Source organism: Octodon degus, unplaced genomic scaffold (assembly GCF_000260255.1).
Source record: "Octodon degus isolate 3935 unplaced genomic scaffold, OctDeg1.0 scaffold00347, whole genome shotgun sequence".
NCBI classification, from domain to species: Eukaryota; Metazoa; Chordata; class Mammalia; order Rodentia; family Octodontidae; genus Octodon; species Octodon degus.
Genome location: NW_004524923.1, coordinates 437,710 through 456,416, shown reverse-complemented (window position 1 = coordinate 456,416; position 18,707 = coordinate 437,710). Strand labels below are relative to the sequence as shown.

The 18,707-nt window shown below is 49.0% G+C and overlaps 2 protein-coding genes across 2 annotated transcripts in view; both read right to left on the bottom strand.

Moving 5' to 3' along the window:
• Positions 1–1,918: 1,918 nt before the first annotated feature.
• On the bottom strand, positions 1,919–12,696 carry Gdpd2 (glycerophosphodiester phosphodiesterase domain containing 2). The gene is made up of 18 exons (XM_023708307.1): positions 12,494–12,696; positions 11,279–11,329; positions 10,948–11,080; positions 10,734–10,846; positions 10,373–10,476; positions 9,991–10,084; positions 9,728–9,787; positions 9,414–9,512; positions 9,142–9,235; positions 8,884–9,029; positions 8,677–8,759; positions 8,415–8,565; positions 5,635–5,856; positions 5,278–5,426; positions 3,144–3,291; positions 2,925–3,007; positions 2,647–2,675; positions 1,919–2,556 (listed from the first exon to the last, which is right to left on the bottom strand). Exons 4-18 carry the CDS (start codon positions 10,836–10,838, stop codon positions 2,504–2,506), a joined length of 1,620 nt encoding a protein of 539 aa, XP_023564075.1. The 5' UTR covers positions 10,839–10,846; positions 10,948–11,080; positions 11,279–11,329; positions 12,494–12,696; the 3' UTR covers positions 1,919–2,503.
• Positions 12,697–15,492: 2,796 nt separating this feature from the next.
• Kif4a (kinesin family member 4A) overlaps positions 15,493–18,707 on the bottom strand; it is a 144,183-nt gene continuing 140,968 nt past the window's right edge. The window contains exons 29-31 of the mRNA XM_004648026.2: positions 17,921–18,037; positions 16,188–16,310; positions 15,493–15,842 (exon numbers count right to left, since the gene is read on the bottom strand). Coding sequence (XP_004648083.1) covers positions 15,639–15,842; positions 16,188–16,310; positions 17,921–18,037 — 444 coding nt within the window. The 3' untranslated portion in view covers positions 15,493–15,638. The remainder of the gene's footprint in view (positions 15,843–16,187; positions 16,311–17,920; positions 18,038–18,707) is intronic.

Genomic DNA, 18,707 nt, shown 5'->3' with positions numbered 1-18,707 from the left:
AAGAAGAAGAAGAAGAAGAAGAAGAAGAAGAAGAAGAAGAAGAAGAAGAAGAAGAAGAAGAAGAAGAAGAAGAAGAGAGAAAAAAAGAGTTCCAAGGTATCAATATCAGGCTGAGGTAACTGGCAGCCAGTCAACACCTGGCCCAGCCACCGCCTCAGTCCACAGCATCTCCACAAAAGCCGGATGGGGGGGGGAGCCTTGTTCCCCATGTTTCCAAACTGAACTGGGTCGGGGCTGTGCCTCTGCTCTATTAATAACCCCCTAGCCCAGCCTGCTAGCCCCAAACCAGGATGCCAGGAGCTGTGAGTCAGCAGCTAAAAATAACGAGTAATTGCAGTGAACCCCAATAAGCAGCTCCCCCTGGCCCTCCTCCCGCAAGACCTCTCAGTGGTTAAGTGCGATAGAGCCGTCCAGTCTTCCTGGGACCAGAGTAAAGACTTGTGATGACATGCCTAGGGCTGAGCTCTCAAGGCTAGGGGCTGGAAGCAAGGGCTAGGGCTGGGCGCTGGCATTGTGATGGGGAGTTTGGAAGCTAAGATTAGAGGAGTGCAGCTGAGAGCCTGGGAGCTGGGAGCTAAGAGCTGGGAGCTGGGAGCTTGGGGCTGTGGGGGTGGAGAAGCTGGAGGTCGACCGGGTTATGGTCAGAAGGGGAGAGGAGGGATGAAGAGGCAGCAGTGCTGCTGGCCTGGTGGACGAACGGGGTACACAAAAGATGGGAAGAGAGTGGTGGTACATGTGAAGAGGTGCCAGCCCGGTAGTACCTGACAGGCTGGGGGCTCCAGAGCTGAGGTCCGTAGCGGCCTGACTGAGGGGCAGGATCAGGAAGAGCGGAAAGTAAGGAAATGCAGCTTGAAAGGCAGTGTGTGTGAAAGAGACCTGCCCTCTGGCCGGCGGTGTGGACGCCTGAGAACACTTGGACCCCGGGCAGCAGCCGCGGCACCGGTTCCCCATGCGCTTCCACCTTCCCCGCGTGCCTCGACCCCCGCACCAACTGCAGGCCAGGTATGTTGCTGTGTGCGGCCACCAAAGTGCCCATATGCATGAGTGTGTAAGTGCATGTGTGTTCATGGAGGGGACGGGGCGTTGAGAGCGATAGGAGACCGGAAATGCCCAGAAGCATACTGGGAATTGTAGTTCTTGTGACTGTCCTACAACCCCGGCGTAGGGTCTTGTCCCGACGTGGCAGTGCTATCTGTCCCAGGTCCCAGTTTGCTAAGGGAAGAGAAATCGTGAATCGAGTCACCTGACTGATCAACCCCTTAATTCGACTGGACTTTCTGCAGAGGAACGAACTAGGGGGAACGTCCGTGCATGAAGGATTGTAGGGTCAGCCACAGGGCCCTCCCCTGCCCTCGTTTTTGCTTGAGCCCCCTTGCCCCGTTTCTACAGTTTCCTCATCCTATGCCAGCTCCGCACTGGCCACTTCAACTACTTAGGCCAGAAACACATAAGCAGCAAATACGCTGGGACACTTGCTGCTGGGGGGAAGTCTGGGCCACAATCCAGACCCTGCCTGCGGCCCCGAGGAATGAAAACTTATGGAAATCAGACTGTGCCCCAGAGTCCAAAATCAAGGACACGAGTGCCCAACAGGCACGGAAAACAGGTGACTTTTAGAAAATACGTCACGCTGACGACAGATGCGGCCCTCCTGTTGAGGCGGGTGACCACAAGGTGGAGCTACAACGCAGCCCTCCGCCGGGTGCCTGGGCCTCCAGGTCCCGGCCCCTAGGCGGCTACGCTCCACCTCTCCTCTGGCAGGCCTTTATTGCAGCGGGTGGTTCTCCCACCTCCGAACCACAAATCTCTCCATCATGACCCTTCAAAGTCATGTCACATGGTGTCTCCTCTCAGCCCCAGCACCGAAAAGATTAGACTGTGATCAAATAGGAATGAAATTCATTGAGTACCCAATTAACAGACAAGATACAAAGACCATCCAATCTAGAAGAAAAGATTGTGAACAGCAAAAAGCCACCTTGTAAACACAGAATTGCGTGACTAGATGAGCTCTTTATCTCCTATACCTTGCTAAAGTGGCAAGGATCAGGAAAACAGTGCGTGGAATGGGGACCGGGTCTCCATGATCTTGTACATCTCCAACGAAGGTCATTTTATCCATCAATGTTCCAAGTTGTCCTACCCCTGACACACCCTGTACCTTCAGTGCAAGAATGCATGCACACAAGTCTGAGATATTATCTTGGTAAATGCCGTTTTACTTCCTCATCTAGTTTCATTTTAGGAGAAACTTCTCATGACTTACTGTCTTCCCACCTGTCCCATGTCAAAATCCCAAGAGAAATAGATTCTCTGGCAGCTTGAGGGCCTGCCCCTCATCTAGGCAGAGCGATTTCTTGGTTCATCTCTCCCGTTGGTAAATTTGCCCCCCATCAAAACTCACTACTCCAAGATATTCCACTTTGGCCCCTCTCCCTTTCTTGTAGATAACCAACGAAGACGGGTCTTAGACCCTGGATGGGGAAAGGGCAGGCCAGGGTGTTTACTCTGTCATGAAATTGTGGATCCTGGTTAGCAGCACTGCTGTTTCTAGTCCTGGGGAGGTGAGCAGAGGGCAAGTCACATATAAACTGAGCAAAGGAAGGGCTAGGAAGTGAAAGTGAGGGGAGAGGGCAAGTTTCTTACCAGTTCTTTCTCTCTCCTTAGCACATCTCCTATAGGAAGAAAAGCTTTCCTTTGTGAGTTCAGCCAGCATCAAGCAGGGCCTTCCAACCCCAGGATCCTACAAACTGCTTTTCCCAGGGTCAAGTCAATTTGGTGACATAAAGAAGGAACTAAGGCTTTGAAAGGAACCAGACAGACCAAACCCCAATCCCAGGCAGCACACATGAATCTCGGTCATCTTCATCACTAGGGGACTGGGGAAAGTAAGGACCTAGAGAGCTGAGGCACAACGCACTTACCCATGGAGGAGGAAAGTGCACAGAAGCAGCAGGATGGAGATGCAGTTAGTAATGATCCACATCATTAAGTAGGTTTGAGGAGGCTGTGGGAAATAGGAAAGACCCCTGTCGACGGCCAAACTCCCAAAGCTGATGGACATCCCAAAGATGAAATGAATAGGGTTAAGGAGAATCAGAAATGGGAGAACCAAGGGAATGGCAGTAGTTCCTGGGCCTTACAATAAGCCAGATGGGGTAGTGCATCTGCTGCAGCAGCTGGCAATCGTTGGTGGTGACTGAATCGACCCCTGCACACCAGAGCAGAGAGAAGAGCCAGGGCTTGTTCACTACAAATAGGTTCACTGAGACATTATCTTGGTGCAGTGCCCTGTCAAAGTGGGAAAGAAATGGGACATCCAGGACTGTGATGCCTGAAACATGCTGGCAACCCCCCTGCATGTCCTTGAATGTACAGTCTCGCTGCCAACGTGAGTATCACTTCTAACTCTGTATAGCAATGCCTTAACCAGAGGTGATTTTCATTGCATAAGTGGACCCTTGTCTCCTGGTAAAGTCCATCTACAACCCTTACTTTGCCATCAGGAATCATACAAGTGTGTCACTTTCCTTTGTTCCACAATAGCTCTTAGGAAGCTTGAGGAACAGAGGCCATATCTTCTTGAGCTTCCTCTTCCCCTGGCCCAACATGCCCAGTTCCTTCAACCATTACTCTTGAGTCCTGGCTTATTGCTTCCTATGCCACACAAGCTTTTCTAATCTGGCTTTGCTCTGCTTCAGCAATGTTCCTTTGAAAATATAGGGCCTGCTTTTCCACATATTATCCTGGATGCGTTTGGAACAGTAGGCCAAAATTATCCTCCTCTTGCCTCTGGACACCATGCCTGTATGTGAGCAGTCTAGAGTTGGGTTAGGTCTGGTAAGGTCATCTCTCACTGATGACTCACTATACCCATTGTCCAAACCCTGGGCTTCTTTATATATGTTCTTGCTCATGCTAATGTCCTCTGTCTTGGGTTTGCATGATTGAAATTCTTTTGGTTCCCAAATATAGGACTTTACATCTACCTCTATTACATTTCATCTTGCTAGTTTTGCCTGATCGTTTTAAAGTACTTAGGCCTTTCATAGCCTTGACGTATCATCACTGTATTCATTACTAAGTCATATTTTCTAGAAACATGGTCAGCAGTCCATTTTGACCAGGACAAAGTGAAGGTGATGGAGTCTATGTCATGTATCCTCCCATGGTGACAACTTGGGGAAGGATCCTTGAACGACCTATAATAATTGAACTATCATTCTGTGCACATTTTTTATTCAACGACAGGAACATTATAAAAGGTCTTGGCAACATCATGCTTTGAAATCCTTCATGCTTATGGCTGGGTCAGCTTCTGTACCCCACTTCACATATGAGACTCTCCCAACTCTTCCCTAAATTCATCCTCTTTTACACTGTTCTCTCTCTCTCTCCCTACATCCCCCCTCTCTTTTCTTCTGTTTTATTAAGTGTTGGGGATGAAGTCCAGGGCCTTATACATTCTAGGCAAATCCTCTACCACTCAGTTATGCTCCCAGCCCTACTCTGAATGTTTTGGTGTAGAATAAAAGGTACAATCCTTGTGGCCTACAAAACCATGCCCAGTTTGGCCCCTGCCTACATCTCTAGCTTCACCCTTACCTTGCTCCTTAGGCTATTATCCCTGCTGTCCTCATAGCTTCTTGTAATCATAGGTCTCAATTCAGATGTCTATTCTTTAGTCATTTAAAAAAATGTATTGGGTACAGGGTCTCACTACACAGCTCACACTTGTAGTGATCTTCCTGTTTTCAGCCTTGTCAGCAGCACTGGGATCACAGATGCATGCCACCATGCCTGGACTCAGTCTCCGTCTCAGCATGCCTGAGGGTGGGGCCGGCATGGCATGTGGTGCCAGGGATCGAACCTCAGGCCCTATGCTTGCCTAAGCAGGTGCTTAGTCTGCTGTGCTATGTCACCAGCCCTCTTTAGCCGTTGTTTTTAATGTAGTTGCACTGTTCCCTGAACTAGCCTCTCACTCTGAACCCCACTCACTACTACATCTCCCTGGGTTTTATTTTCATAATAATTAGCACTATTCAATATGCATGCATTTTAAGAGGTTTATAATCTAGCTCTTTCACTAACATGTAAATTATATGAACATGTAATTTTTTGCATGTGTTATATACTCAAAGCCTGCAATATATACTACCTAACAAGTGTTCGATAAATATTTGTCATATGAGTAAATGAATGACCACCCTTCCCAGCACTGGTTTTTTCCTGCCATTATTCCTTGGGGTCATCTCAATCCCTTTCCCTAGCACTTACTTGATATCCAACAGTGGCAGGTCTTGGTAGGGGAGGTTGAGAAGCTGGTGTTTCTCGGTTCCATTACCTCTAAGCTGTCCATATATCTGGCGCATTCTGGGTGCCCGTTGTTGGACACTAGCCCTGTCTTCATCTGGTAGCCACAGGACCTGTGGTTTAGACATGAACACGGGTAAGGCCAAGGGATTCTAGGGACAGGGGCAGGGGCAGAGAGGTTGTCTACAGAATGGGGCATGTGAGCTGGGTTGGGGAACAGGTGGCACTGGGGCAAGAGGCAGCCTCAGAATCATCAAGACTTTCAAAAGCATGGTGGGAAGGAGGACAAAAGGGGGCTCTAGGGAGCCCTGGCAACATCACCATGGCTTGGGGCACCCGCGCACTCAGCACAGCCTCCAGGGTCTGGTTCACAAAAGTGTCGTAGTATGTGTGGTTTCGTGGGGGTCTGCGCAAGTCAAACATGACAGAAAGGTTGAGGGATTCTGCTGCCTTCAGTAGCTCTTCCAGTGCTGGTACTGTCTGATTCTCAGCTTCTTTCCGATCAGGCTCTGACAGCTGCTTTGTTCCCCAGAAGGGTTTCCTCTGTAACAAAGGAAAAAAAAAATTTTTTTTTTGTTGTGGTACCAGGGATTGAACTCAGGACCCAGAACTTGCCAGGCAAGTGCTTATTGTACTGAGCTATCTCCTCTGCCCCAGGAGAATCATTCAGTACAGAAGAGGCTGCCAGACTTTCCGCATGTCCTTGCCACCTTCTCCTACATCCCTCACGTGGTGTCTAGCTCTACCTGTCTGAGTCTAGTCCTTCTTCCTCGAAACTGTGGCTCTCTTCCCAGCCGTCTAACACTGTACTCTGCCAACTCTGTGACCTCAATTGCCTGTCCTTCTAGTTTCATTTATTTTTCCCAGTACACTTTCTCTTTCCTCTCATGGGCTCCTAACCCATGGTTTCTTTCCAGGTCATCAGCTCCTTTCTGGCTGCACCTGCATCCACAGTTCAAATACATTTGCTCCCAGCTCCCTTCTGGCTCCACCTGCCCTACAGCTCCCAGGCCTTGATTTGCCATCTGCCTTCTCTGCCCCTGGAACCCAGGGCTGAACAGTGCCATAGGGGCAGCTGGCATTGCAGCTTTGTTTTGTGCTCAGTGCTGCTTGACAAAAGTTTTACCTGTTGTTGATCTGCTCCCTCTTCCATTCCCACTAGTGGCTATTGCAAGCTTGTGTCATTCTTTTTTTTTTTTTTTTTTTTTGGCAGAACCAGGGATTGAACTCAGGCCCTTGTGCTTGCCAGGGAAGCGTTTATTCCACTGAGCCATCTCCCTGGGCCCCCAAGCTTGTGTCATTCTGTTCTCCTTCCATTTGTATCAGTGAATGACCTCATCTTCTAATCCCTGACAGGGATAAAGTTAACACTATTGAATACTTACTGTAGTATTTACTGTGCAAGACAATGCTCTACACACTTTGTATTAGCTGCCGTAATCCTCCCAGTAATCCTACAAGGTAGGCATTGTTACTATTCCAATGGTACCATTGAGGAAACCAAGGCACAGACTGACTAAGACATGCTGCCCACGGTCAGAGTGTTCTTAAATGGTGGATCCATGATTCAAGCCCAGACATCCTTAGTCTTATTCACTCTGATCTGCCCTCATCTATGGCTACATTTTTATATTCATGAATTGTGGCACTGGGGATTAAACCCAATGCCTTCACAGTGAACTAGAGTCTCAGTCCTTTTTATCTTTCATGTTGAGGCAAGGTCTCGATAAGTCACCCAGGGTCAAGTTTGTGACTCTCCTGCCTCAATCTCCCAGTGTGCTGGGATTGTAGGTGTGCAGGACAATGCCTGATGACAGTTAAATTTTGCAAAATAGCAAGTTGCTAGAATCTGTATCATAATCCTATTTATGCTAAATAAAGTGTATATGCATATATAGTTTTCCTTTTTCATAAATACATTATATATTTTAAAGTAATAAATGTATATTATAAATATATTTAATATATACATCTATAGTATATAATATTTATATATAAAATATATAAATGTACATAAGTGTGTGTATATGTCTCCACCTGTGATTATTTCAAAAAAGGGAGACTTTTATTTCTGCTTTATTTCTCTGATGGTTTATTATTTTTCGTTCTTTCTCTTTTATACAATGAGTGATTATTACCTTTGTAATCAAGAAGACAAGAAATGAACAAATAAAGTATCCTTTTAAATATTTTTTCATCATCTACAGGATTGAAGTCCACATTTCTGGGCCTGGCATTTAAGGACACATGCCTACTTTTTTGAGATAGGGTCTGGCTTTGTAGTTCAGGCTGGCCTTGAACTCACCAAATAGCCCAGGCTGGCCTTGAACTCCTGGTGATCCTCCTGCCTCAGCCTCACAAATGCGGAGATTACAGATGTACACCTGCACATCAGTCTTCCAAAGCCCTCTCATAGCAAGTCTCTGTATCTCACCACTTCTAAGAGTTGTATCTCCTGATAATGCTAAACCACTGAGCTGTGTAGCTCAGCAGCACAGCCCTATGACCAGCATGTGGAGGTTCTGGACGGATTCCATCCTTAGCACTGCAAAAGAATTCCCAATCCCTCCTTTGTTCCTTCTATTTTATTTATTTATTTTTGTTGGTACTGGGAATTAAACCCAGCGACACTCTTTCACTGACTTATATCCCCAGTACTTTCTATTTTTGATGGAGCGTCTAGCTAAGTTGCCCAGGCAAATCTCAACCATGTGAGCTTTGTGCATCAGCTCTGTCATCACAAGTGTATGTCACCACACCTGGCCTGCTTAGTCCATCTCAGGAGCAAACTCATATCACAGATTGCTATGCTTCCCCTCCATGAAAATCCACTCCTGATCGCTCCCACGTCTATGGCCAAAGAGCTGAGTGTGATTTTTCTCTCTTCTCTGCCCCGGAAAAGTATTTTTATTGCTTTGGGTTTCCTGTTCTAGTTGCCTGTTGACGAGGCTCTCTTCCTTACTACTGTAGGCGGGGTAACTTGAAGGCAGAGACAGCTCTTCCTGGCCAGCACAGGGCTCAGCAAATGCTTATCAGTGGAGTGAACTCTGTCCTCTCTGAGTGTCCCTGAGTGACTGTCTTTCCCCAGATGCCATTCTCACCTCTAAGAACCAGGCCCCAGCGTTGAGTCTCTTCAGTTCTGCCCAGGAGAAGTCACTGCTGTGGGCTGTGGTTCGGGATGGGAACACAGCGGCCACATCCGTGGTTCTGGTTAGCTGCTCATCGTGCATGAGGAAGGGGACCCCATCGGAGCTGAGGGCACAGTGCATGTTAGAGGGTCAGGTCCATGGTTGGCCATATTTACCTGAGCCCTCCCACTGTGTCCTTCTGCTTCCCAGGTCCCCTAAGCTCCACTCTCATCACCTGACCATCACATCAGTCTCAAACACAGCAGCTCCACATTCAGCAGTCTTCCGCAGGGACATCAGTGTGTTCTCAGGGGCCAGCTGAGGAAGGGATTTGGTGAGGAAATGGCAGGGGAGGGAAGGAGTCCGGAAATCCACAGGCCTGGCTCCTGCATCCCAAAAAGCAAACCCTTCCTGCTCTGCCAGCGTTCTGCCCACTGCTCACCATGGGAGCCCCTCGGTGTCCTATCAGCGCAGGCTTGGGAGGTAAGTCTTTGCGTTTCATGATACAGGGTGAAGAGATGAATAGAGGGGCCAAGTAGATGACAAGGACAACTCCACAAAATAGGAACAGTAGCAGAATCTTGGGACCTGTGGGGAGTGAGGCAAGGCCAACAGAGGAGCTCTAGGGGTGGAAATTGGGTACGTGGAAGGGAGCCAGGCTCACAGCTGATCACTGAAGGAGAGTGGGTGGAATTGGCACCTCTTGGGCGGATGCAGTAGAAGGCATCAGCCATGGGCCAGGCCAGGATGGTGACTCCGGCAACTGCTCCGATATGGAGGACTGGAGCTGTGGCCTGTGGACAAGAGCTGCTGAGGAGGGCTGTTCTCCCTCACGGCGCTCCCCTTTTTGGGCAATGACCTTTGGAATTTCCAAGCAACTTGTTGTCTTGTGGGGGACCAGGAAACAATATATAATGTGGGACTGGCCACAGGCCAAGGCTCCTATGTAGGCACTGAAGATCGGCTGCTCACCTGTAGTGACAGACGTAAGCTGTCCCACTCCTGCCGCCATTGGATGTCCAATCCCACAAGGCCAGTGGCCACAAGAAGCAAAATAAGGAGCAGTAGCACCTGGGTGGGGGGCATGAATGGGACCCTCTCAATTAACTTAAGTTCATAGTTTCCTGGGTTTCCTTTTCCTGGACATATCCACTTCCCTTCTTTAAACAAATATTTCCTGGGTTTCAGGTACGGGACTCAATCCCAAGAATTAATCAGTCCTCAGCTGATGGCCAGCCAAGTACTAGGCCCTGCCACCCCTCTTGCACTCATTACCACCCCCGTACCTTGTGGAGACTATGCAGATGCAGCGGCTGTCCACAGAGATGCAGGAGCAGGGCCAGGAGCTGGGGACAGGGGGTGGTGGGACTTAGGAGATGCCAAGAGGGGGACACTATCATTCAGTTGGACTTTGCAGGCTGGCACTTCTTCCCCCCACCTCAATGGTCAGCTCCCTCCCCTCCATGGCCAGAATGGAAACAAGAAGGTCGAGCCAAGCAGGAAAAAAAATGGGTAAAATGGGGGTTGGACCAGCTGCCCCTGGACCCACCAGTAGCAGTGATGCATATGTGACCAGTAGAGAGGTGACCAGTAGTAATACTATGGACCAGTCCATCCAGTGTCCCCAGTGGCGGAATAGGAATCTGTGGCAGCGAGAAGGCAATGTCCAGGTGGAGGAAGGGGCTGCAGTGATGGCCTGCAGGGAGTTGGGGTGGGTGGCTCCACGAGGAAGATGAGTGGGGAGTGAGGGGAAAGTGCTTCATCAGGCCCAGGCTCCAAAGGTTGGGGAGATTTTCTAGGGAAGCTGGGTAGCAGGACAACTGGGCTTCAGTGGTTAGGCATGGGCTGACGATGGGGGCCGAGCATCCGGGCCCCGGGAGGGGGCATAGGTTAACAAATAGGCTGAGGAAGAGGGTTTTTCCATGACACACTCATTGAAGTTGTGCAGGTCATTGAGAAGGATGAGCCCGATGTACAGCCAGGTCAGGGAGAAGAGGAAGGTAAGGAAGAGCAGGCCAAGCCAGACACAGTCACACTGCAAAGGAGCAGGAGAGAAGCTCATGGCTGATCCCCACTTCATGCCACGTCCCCAAAGGACAGCAGTGCAAGGGTGCCTCCTGCCCTGCCCTGCCCTGTCTGCTCTCACCACTTTCCGTACTTGAGGGAGATTTTCCCCAGGGAAGAGACTGTCCCTTCCTCCCAGCAGCCTGTGAGTGTGACTGCCCTCTCATCCCCTCCAGTCATCCTGTCTTCTGACCTCCTGCCTCCCCCATCCATCCATCCCTACTCCACCTTGCTGGTTTGCATCCTCTCTTTGGGGTGGTTCCTCCAGTGACAGCTATACAGGCACTGGAGGCAGCGGGCCCAGGGCGAGCAGCAGCCAGGGGACTCAGCCATGGTGAGGCCTAGAGGAAAGGACACTTGGCTGTCCCCTAGGGACTTGGAAGAGGGAAATGCCAGCCTCCCTCCCAGTGCATTTAAGGAGATCAAGGGAAGAACAGCTCACGGTTCAGTAGCAGCAGGATGTCACCGGGAAGGCCAGGCCCAGAGCACTGGATTGGGGAGGCGAAAGGCCCTGGCTCCAAGCCTGGTGAAGAGCGCAGTGTCTGGGATCTTTCTTTGCCCTTTATCCTTGGTACCTGGAAAGTCAGTGGGACATGCAGGCAGAGTGTGTACCCACTCTCTCTGGCTCCTCCTCATTTACCAACATCGAGCTATTAGAATGCAGTGCTTGCCCAGGGCGGAGACTCAGGAGAAACTGCCCAGGGTGGGGCAGACCCAATTCAGCAAGCTGAGGCAGATTTGGCCAGGCTTGAGGCAGCCTCATGCTGACTTACCTGCTACCCCAGCAAGTAGGAGTAACCTGAAGCAGAGGTTCCAGCTCTGACCTGGGGCAAAGGGAGGCCCAGCTAGTTGGCTAGTTGCTATGGATACAGAGATTATACAAACCACAAAGCCCTGACTAAAAGATTGTCTGTGTCCACTTTCCATACAGTAGAGGACACTGCAAATAAAAGGAAGATTTGCAGGAGCAATTGCTAGCCTTCTGAAGGAAACTTTTTCCTAAAACCACACATCTGGAAAGTCCAAGCCCTCCCGTCTCATCCTGTCCCACCCCAGACATCCCCTACCTCAACTAGAAACGGGTCCTCGCCTTTCACCTTGCAGGGCCCCACCCTCTCAACTAGCTTTGGTGAAAGTATCACACACACAGGACAAAGGTGCATGTGTATGGGGGCATGCTAATCCTAGGGTCGGGGATCCCTGGGCCTTATGCTTCTGTTGGGGAGACCAAACTGACCTCCAGGCTGGGCTAGGTGTGTGATTGTGACTCTGAGCCAGTGGGGTGTGATTTGTGTCAGCACATGTATCTAGGTGTGTACAAGTGGCTGTTAGCACAAATGAGTTTGTAGATGACACAATGTAAAGAAGCCCCTCTGTACACCCAAAGTGTGTGTGTGTGTGTGTGTGTGTGTGTGTGTGTGTGTGTGTGTGATCTAAGAGATAGGACTCCTTGTTATCTAGGTTCCCCAGAAGCTGTGGAGTCTTGGGGTAGACTGTGGCTGGGCCCCTGCAAAGAGAAAGGGTGCAGCTGCTCCTGAAATTGCCTCTCTTACTCTATGCTTGCCTTGGGAAAGGAGGCCTGGGGTATGGGGTGGAGGAGTAGGGGGCTGGAGTTGAGAAGGGAAACCCTCCTCCCTGAGGCCCTTCCCAGGAGACATTGAAGTCCAAGGCAAGCCCTGTCTCTGCCCATTCTGAGGTTGGGGTGTGGTAGCCTGTTCTAAACCCCAGTCCACACCTCAGCCTCCCTGGGGGTCCTACCCTTCACATCAGGTTGCCTTCCAGAGTCTCACCTCCCTCCAGGAGCGGGCTGGCAGAGGGCTCAGGATCTGAGCAGCTTGGGAATCCCAAGCAGAGGAGCTGACAGGGTGCTGCCCAAGCCCCCGGGCCTGAGCCCTGCCTCCCTGCCGGGCAGAGAAGTCCTCATCCCCCACCCTGCAAACCCCCTTCCCCGCCTCCCACCCGTAGCCCTCAGTCTCCAGCCCTCACACCTTTTCTCAGTCGCAGCTCTGCTCTCAGCTTTGCTCTCTGCTCTGTACTGCTTTACAGCTTTTCTCGGAGTTGTCTGCCTCCTCCCTCTTCTAGTTCTTGGCTCAGCCCCACCGGTCAAACAGGTGGCACTATTGCCACCTACAGGACAGTGTGTGGGACCTCTCTGAAGGCCTGCAGCTGCTTTTTGGCCTGGGCCAGCCAGGGTGGGAGAGCAGATCTGTTCTTTACTCATTGGCGGTCAAGGGGCTTGAGGGTGAGGAATTCTTTTGTGCAGCCTTTCCCGTCCCTCTGTCCCTCCCTCGGTCCCTCCCAGTCACTGCTGGGGCTTTGTGCTGCTGGGGAAGCAGGGCTGAGGGCACAAGGGGCGGGTGGGAAGCTGGGGGGAGGTGATCTGCAAGTTGGCAGTGCACAGGGGTCCTGCCAGCCCCCTGGAAAGGCCTACATGCGAGTGAGGAAGTCTAATGTCTTGTCTCCAGTGGGCTGCACTATAGCCTCAATTTATTAGCCGCCCTTTTCTCGTGGGCTTCTGCTTCCACTTCTGCAAGGTGTATCTCTGAGAGATGTAGTTGTAAAGCTACTTCCTGAACTCTGAGCAGCAGGTTGCCCTGTTTCTGGGTCAGGGGTCCCCATGGACCTTGTGGATTTCTGGTGATACCCAGCAGTCCTCTTATCTCCCTCATCACTTGACAGGAAATGTCCATACAGGACACACTGAGGCTTGCATTGTTGCTGCTGTGGCCCCAGAATGTCTTTAGTTTGCTCTCAAGAATTACTGGCACAGCATATAGTGTTAGGGTCCCAGGCTTTTGGAAGATGAACACATACAACAGGCACTGTTACTGTAGCATCAGAGGAGAGGGTAGCCTAGCAGCCATGGTCAGCTTTGGGGAAGGCACGGGGGTGGTGTGAGCTTGGGGCTGGCTTCATTGGAGCAAAGTCCCTCTCTGAATTTTGGCTGATGCAGTGACTCAATTCTGGAGGCTTGCTGGGAGTCGGTGGGAAAGGATATTCTCTCTTGGGTTAAGCCAGCCCCCTCCCCCCACATGCCCTTCTCACTGTTTCCAACAGTGAGAGGGAAGACTAGCTCTCTTCTGCCAAGAGCCCTCCCCCTTCCCCTCCGCCTTCCTATTGTATCAGTAGGCTCTAGCTGCCAACTACAGAGGCTCCCTAGGAATTAACATGCATAGAAGAGCCGGGTTGCTTGTTGGCAGGAGGCCAAGGAGGGTCAGCAGGTCACCCAGTCCTCTGCCAGTTTTATTCTAAGCAGGTTGCAGTTCAGTTTCTTTTGCTTGGTCAGAGGTAGATTCTAGTCCTGGCTTTCTAGTTCTTGAGGCTAGTTTGCAAAGTTTTGTAGGGGAAGGGGGCTGGGATCTACTTTGCATAGATATGGTTGCCAGGGCGTAGGAGCTCTCAGCAGGCTCTATGTGCATTGGGCAGCCTGCGTGTGGCATTCCAGGGCTGGCCCCCTCCTAACTTTCAGCAGGGAGGGAGAGCCTGATGTGCTTGTGCAGTAAGGAATGAGCCCTGTTGCTTCTTTACCCTTTCAAAGGAGTCAGGAGCCAGTGCTTCTTTGCCCTGGAACTTAACAGTGTGGTCCCAGGCCCATCCCATGTCCATGAAGCAGGCAGCAGGGCTCTAGACACGAGACCTGCTTCAGTATTAGCTCTGAAGTAACTCTATGTCTAAATAAATTAGCTAACGTCTTGTACCTCCGCGCTGTACCTTGGATCTTTCATTGTCCCTCAAAGGCTCATGCATTTAAAGCATTGTATGAGACACTGTCGAACCTTGAAGAGGTAGGGCCTAGAGGAAAGTCTTCACTTCACTGGGGGTGCCCCCTTAGCAGGGGGCAGTGAACCCCCAGTCCCTTCCTCCTCCTCGCATCTTAAACATGAAACGAGCAATTCAATCTTGTGCTTTGTGTTCTGATGTGCTCTCACCCCATAGGTGGACTGGCACCCCCAAAACTGTGGATTCAAATCAATCTGTTCCCTTTGTAAGCTATCTTGGGTATGGTGATGTGAAGCTGACTAGCACATTCTGTTTCCTTATCTGAAAAATGAGGAGCTGCCTATCCTAAGCATTTCCTTGGATAAGGGATAAGAAAATTATGGCAGGAACTCTGAGCTGTTTAGTGAATGTGGTTCCTTTCTCCTAAAGCTGGAGGCCAGGCAGGTTCTAGTGGTCAGGCCACTGGCTTTGCTAACATTGTTTTGATTTCCTAGGGTAGCAAAGTACCATAAATACAACATTATGCTCTATACTGTCCTCTGGGAAACAGTAGGTAGGCTGGGGATGCCACTCAGTGGTAGAGCAGGTGCTTAGTAGCATATACAGGGCCCACAATTCCATCCTCAAAGCAACTTTCTCACAAAAGGCAGGAAAGGCCAGAAGTGATGAATCGCCATAATAGCTTTCTCAGACGCATAAGAATACAACTTAGAGTTTTAATGCTTCTCTAGTACAGAAGGATTTTCCTGAACAGTATATAGGTTAAGCTTTATTTAACATTTTAAAATACTTCATTTATTTTACTAACATGACAGACAAGGGAAGACCCTGTTAAAAGACTTAATATCCAGAGTCAATTCGGGAAAGATCCCAGCTCCACTCCTCAGGTGAGGTGAAGGACTGGAGCCAGGCTTCCATTCTGGGCCCGCTCTTCTGTCACTGAGATGACACAGAGGAAAGCCTCGGCTTCCTCTCCATCAGGAGTCATAAAACTCCTACAGCTGTCCACAAGCAAGCAAGAGCTAGATCCTACTGGGGACTGGTTCCTGATGAGTCACTAGGGGAAGGTCAGTTGATTCTCTCTTCAGTAGGTGGCTTAGCACCTTCTGGAGAAGAAAGAGTAAAAGGAGTCTGAGACAAAGGGCAGAAGACAGAGGGCCACCATTCAAAACAGGTTTTCTTCCTTTTATGGATATGTTTTTTGGAGGTACCAGGAACTGAACTCACAAACTCGCACTTGCCAGGCAGGCTCTGTGCTGCTGAGCTATATCCCTGACAGTTTCCTTCCTTTTAGTAACTTCTGTCCCCTCAACATTAAGACACTTGAAATCCAAAGTAGTCATTAAAAACTCCTCCTGGCTGCAATCCGCATGTCTCCCGAGGTAGACCAGGATTCTAGCTGGTGATTCCAACTCAGTGGGGCTCTTCTTTGATTGGGGAGCAGCCAGAGAAGAAGCTGGTATTGCTGGCCAGAGCTCGCTTCTTTTTCTTCCCTGGAGCCTTATTTTCTTGGGATTCTGGTGCAGTGTGGTTTGATTCTGATAGGTCAAAGGAAGAAAGAACTGGAACAGTCTTTTTTGATAGCACTTGCTCCACGTCACACATCTCTTTCAAGATCTAGGAAGGACAGAAACAGATATGAATAGACTCTGGATAGGAGATATCCCATTGAGCTATCTCCTCAGCCCTTAAAATGAAACTTTAAGAAGGCCTGTGGGTATAGCTTCACTGGAAGAACATTTTCCTTGTGTGCATGAGGTCCTGGGTTCTATTCCCAGTACTATGAAACACCAAACTAAACCAAACCAAAGCAAAGCGAAACAAAGCAATGCACTCTAGTCTATTCCCAATTCCCAGTTCTCAGTAAGCTGATTATACCTTTCTCCCACCAGGCTGTGTTACAGTTAATGCAGAAAAGGATGCTAACACAGTTTTCTACTGCCTGCCTTTTAGCTCCCATACCTTGCTATTGGGAGTGGCACAGACAGGGTTGAAGAAGCTCATGCCCGGGGTTACTTCTGTGGGATCTTCTAGTTTGAAGGAGCCTTCAGAATCCTGAGTCTGCTCAATCGTGCCCAAGCTATCCTGAAAATCAAGCAGACAGGAATATTCTGCATTCGGCTACCAGGGTTATAAAATCAGTTGCTCCTTTTTAACCAGGGAGGTGTTAGCTCTGACCATCCAGTCTAAGTATTAGGGAGACTGTAGTCAGGGAGGTCACCGGGCTCAACATGCTCTTTCTCCCGAAAGGAAAGAGGAAGGAATGCTTGAAGCAGGCTTTGAAGGCAAAGGTCTGAAGATAGCAGCACAGGACATATCATGAGTCAAGGTTCAAAGTAAGACAAGCCTTGGTTATTTCTTGGATTAAAGCTCCCTTCTCTACAGTCTGCTCTAGCACTCCTATACAGTCTGCCTGTATTAGTATTCCTTTCAGATATGGAAACTGAGTCCAAATGAAAGAATTCCCTCAGGTTAGGTAATAAGGTGACTCTGTAGAGCTCAGATTAGAATTATAGTCTGTTGTCATGGAAACAGAGCGGTATTAAGCATCAGAAGCCTGAAGTCTGATCTTAGTTGTCATGACCAGTTGTGTAATATCAAGGGCATCACTTAAGCTCAGTTCTAGGCTTTAGTTTCCTTCTCTCTAAAATGAAGGCACTGGACTGGGCCAGTGGTTGGCACAACCAAAAGCCCAAGAAGCAGCTCAATATGTACACAAAGAGCTAGCTGCTTTGGTTCAATGGGATGGCATTGATTCAGGTCATGCCCTTCTCTAGGCCATTCTCATGTAGCAACCAACTGTAGGACTCTAAAAATCAAAATGAAAAGTCATGGGAACTGGGAACCCTTATGGTCCCTGCTACTTCTGTGATCCTTAGTCTGCCCTCTACTTTGACATTTTGGTCCTCTGGTGCTTATCTCACAAATTTTTTTAATAGAAAATCCATGGCAATACTGTCCACATGTGGATATTTTAAGAAATGCATGATGAACGCTCACTACACTATGCTTGCTGGAACTATTGTCTTTCACATAGAAAGCTATAGCTACATGCTTTTGCCATGGACAGGTAGGTGTATGGCAAGTTTAGAAATCTGACCTGCTTGGTGCTGCTCTTTACAGGGCACATTTTGTCTCCTTGAGTTTGTTATTTTCAAGAACAATATGAGGAAGATAGCTACAATTAACTGAGTTCACAACAGTGCCTAGCAGAAAGACCTGGTTCCTGTGCGCCTCTTCCTAGAGTTTGGGAATAGCTGGTTCCCTGGAAAGGGCCTAATAACCAATGTCTCAAGATATCAGGCAGACTAATTTCCTTCCTGGAAGCCACCACCTCAGCAGAGGGCTCATTTGGTTCCAGCTACGCCTCTGGAGTAGTCTGATCCTGTGTGCTGATATGTCTGCAAAGCCTGCTTTCTCATTCTTGGGCTAGCCTCAGAAATTGGACAGAAACTTTACCACCAAGACTGGGGGTGGGGATTTGAATGCCTGGGAATCTCCTGGAATGGATGACAAGTGAGCAGCAAGGAAGAAGGACTGAGAATAAAGCATCTCTTTTCCTAGGTACAGAGGGAAAGTAAAAAGGTAGGAAGAAGTGCTCAGGAGATTCTAGGTTTTGGGTGAAATTTAGAAGAAAAGGGGTGGTGACTAGTGGCAGCTCTGAGGGAGTGGTGAGGGGAAAGCACCAGTCCTACCTGGCCTTGCTGGCGGTTCCGACACTTTGTGGGGTCACAGCTGCAGGCCACCCCACAATCCGACTTTTGCTTCCTGCACCCACATTGTTTGTTCCCGCACCAGCCCTTGCAGGAGCACTGTAAAACAGGATTATGGGAAGACACATGGTTGAAAGGACAAGAACACTAGTTTAAAATGCCTTCCCTTCACTTGCAAGCCTTTCTAGAAAAAACAGAAAATACCATCATCTTTATCAAATGTCAGTGTCCTCAGTCCTCTCCTTTGTGAAACACTGGTCACCAAGAATCACCACAGGTTTCTTAGACTAAGGTCATGACAGACAAACCCGTTTTCTTTTTCTGGCAGAATATTTGAAGGACAGATGAGAGGGATATTATAATAATCCAGTCTACAATGTGGTAGGCTTATTTATCAGCTCTAACAGTGACATAAATATGGGAGGATGATTAATAGGTAAGATAACAGCATCACAATCCAAAAATATTTTGACAGGCTGGGGTTATGGGCTGAAAGTAGAAAGAAAAGATGTAACGGGCATAGGCCCAAGTGTGGTTTTAAGTTCCCTCCAAGTTAGCCACATGTATAGAATATGGGAGAAAATCTAGCTTATAAGTAGTTTGTGCAGAAAGTCTACGGATTTGAGGTGTCAATAGTGTGAAATAGCTACAAAGAGCAAATGTAGTCAGGCAGAAATTTGGAGTTCAGAAAACATGAAAAACAATTATACTATACCCTAGGTCGCTGGACGCTATGGTGTTTGAAATAATGTATCTTATTTTAGGGCAC

Bases quoted from the DNA above. Each gene is read 5' to 3' on its own strand.
- Gdpd2 (XM_023708307.1), bottom strand. From the start codon at position 10,838: ATGGCTGAGTCCCCTGGCTGCTGCTCGCCCTGGGCCCGCTGCCTCCAG. The intron at 9,030-9,141 runs GTGCCAATTCCA...CACTCCCCACAG, and splicing joins CTACTGCATCCGCCCAAGAG to GTCCCAAGATTCTGCTACTG. The intron at 8,760-8,883 runs GTGAGCAGTGGG...TCCCTTCCTCAG, and splicing joins GACACCGAGGGGCTCCCATG to CTGGCCCCTGAGAACACACT.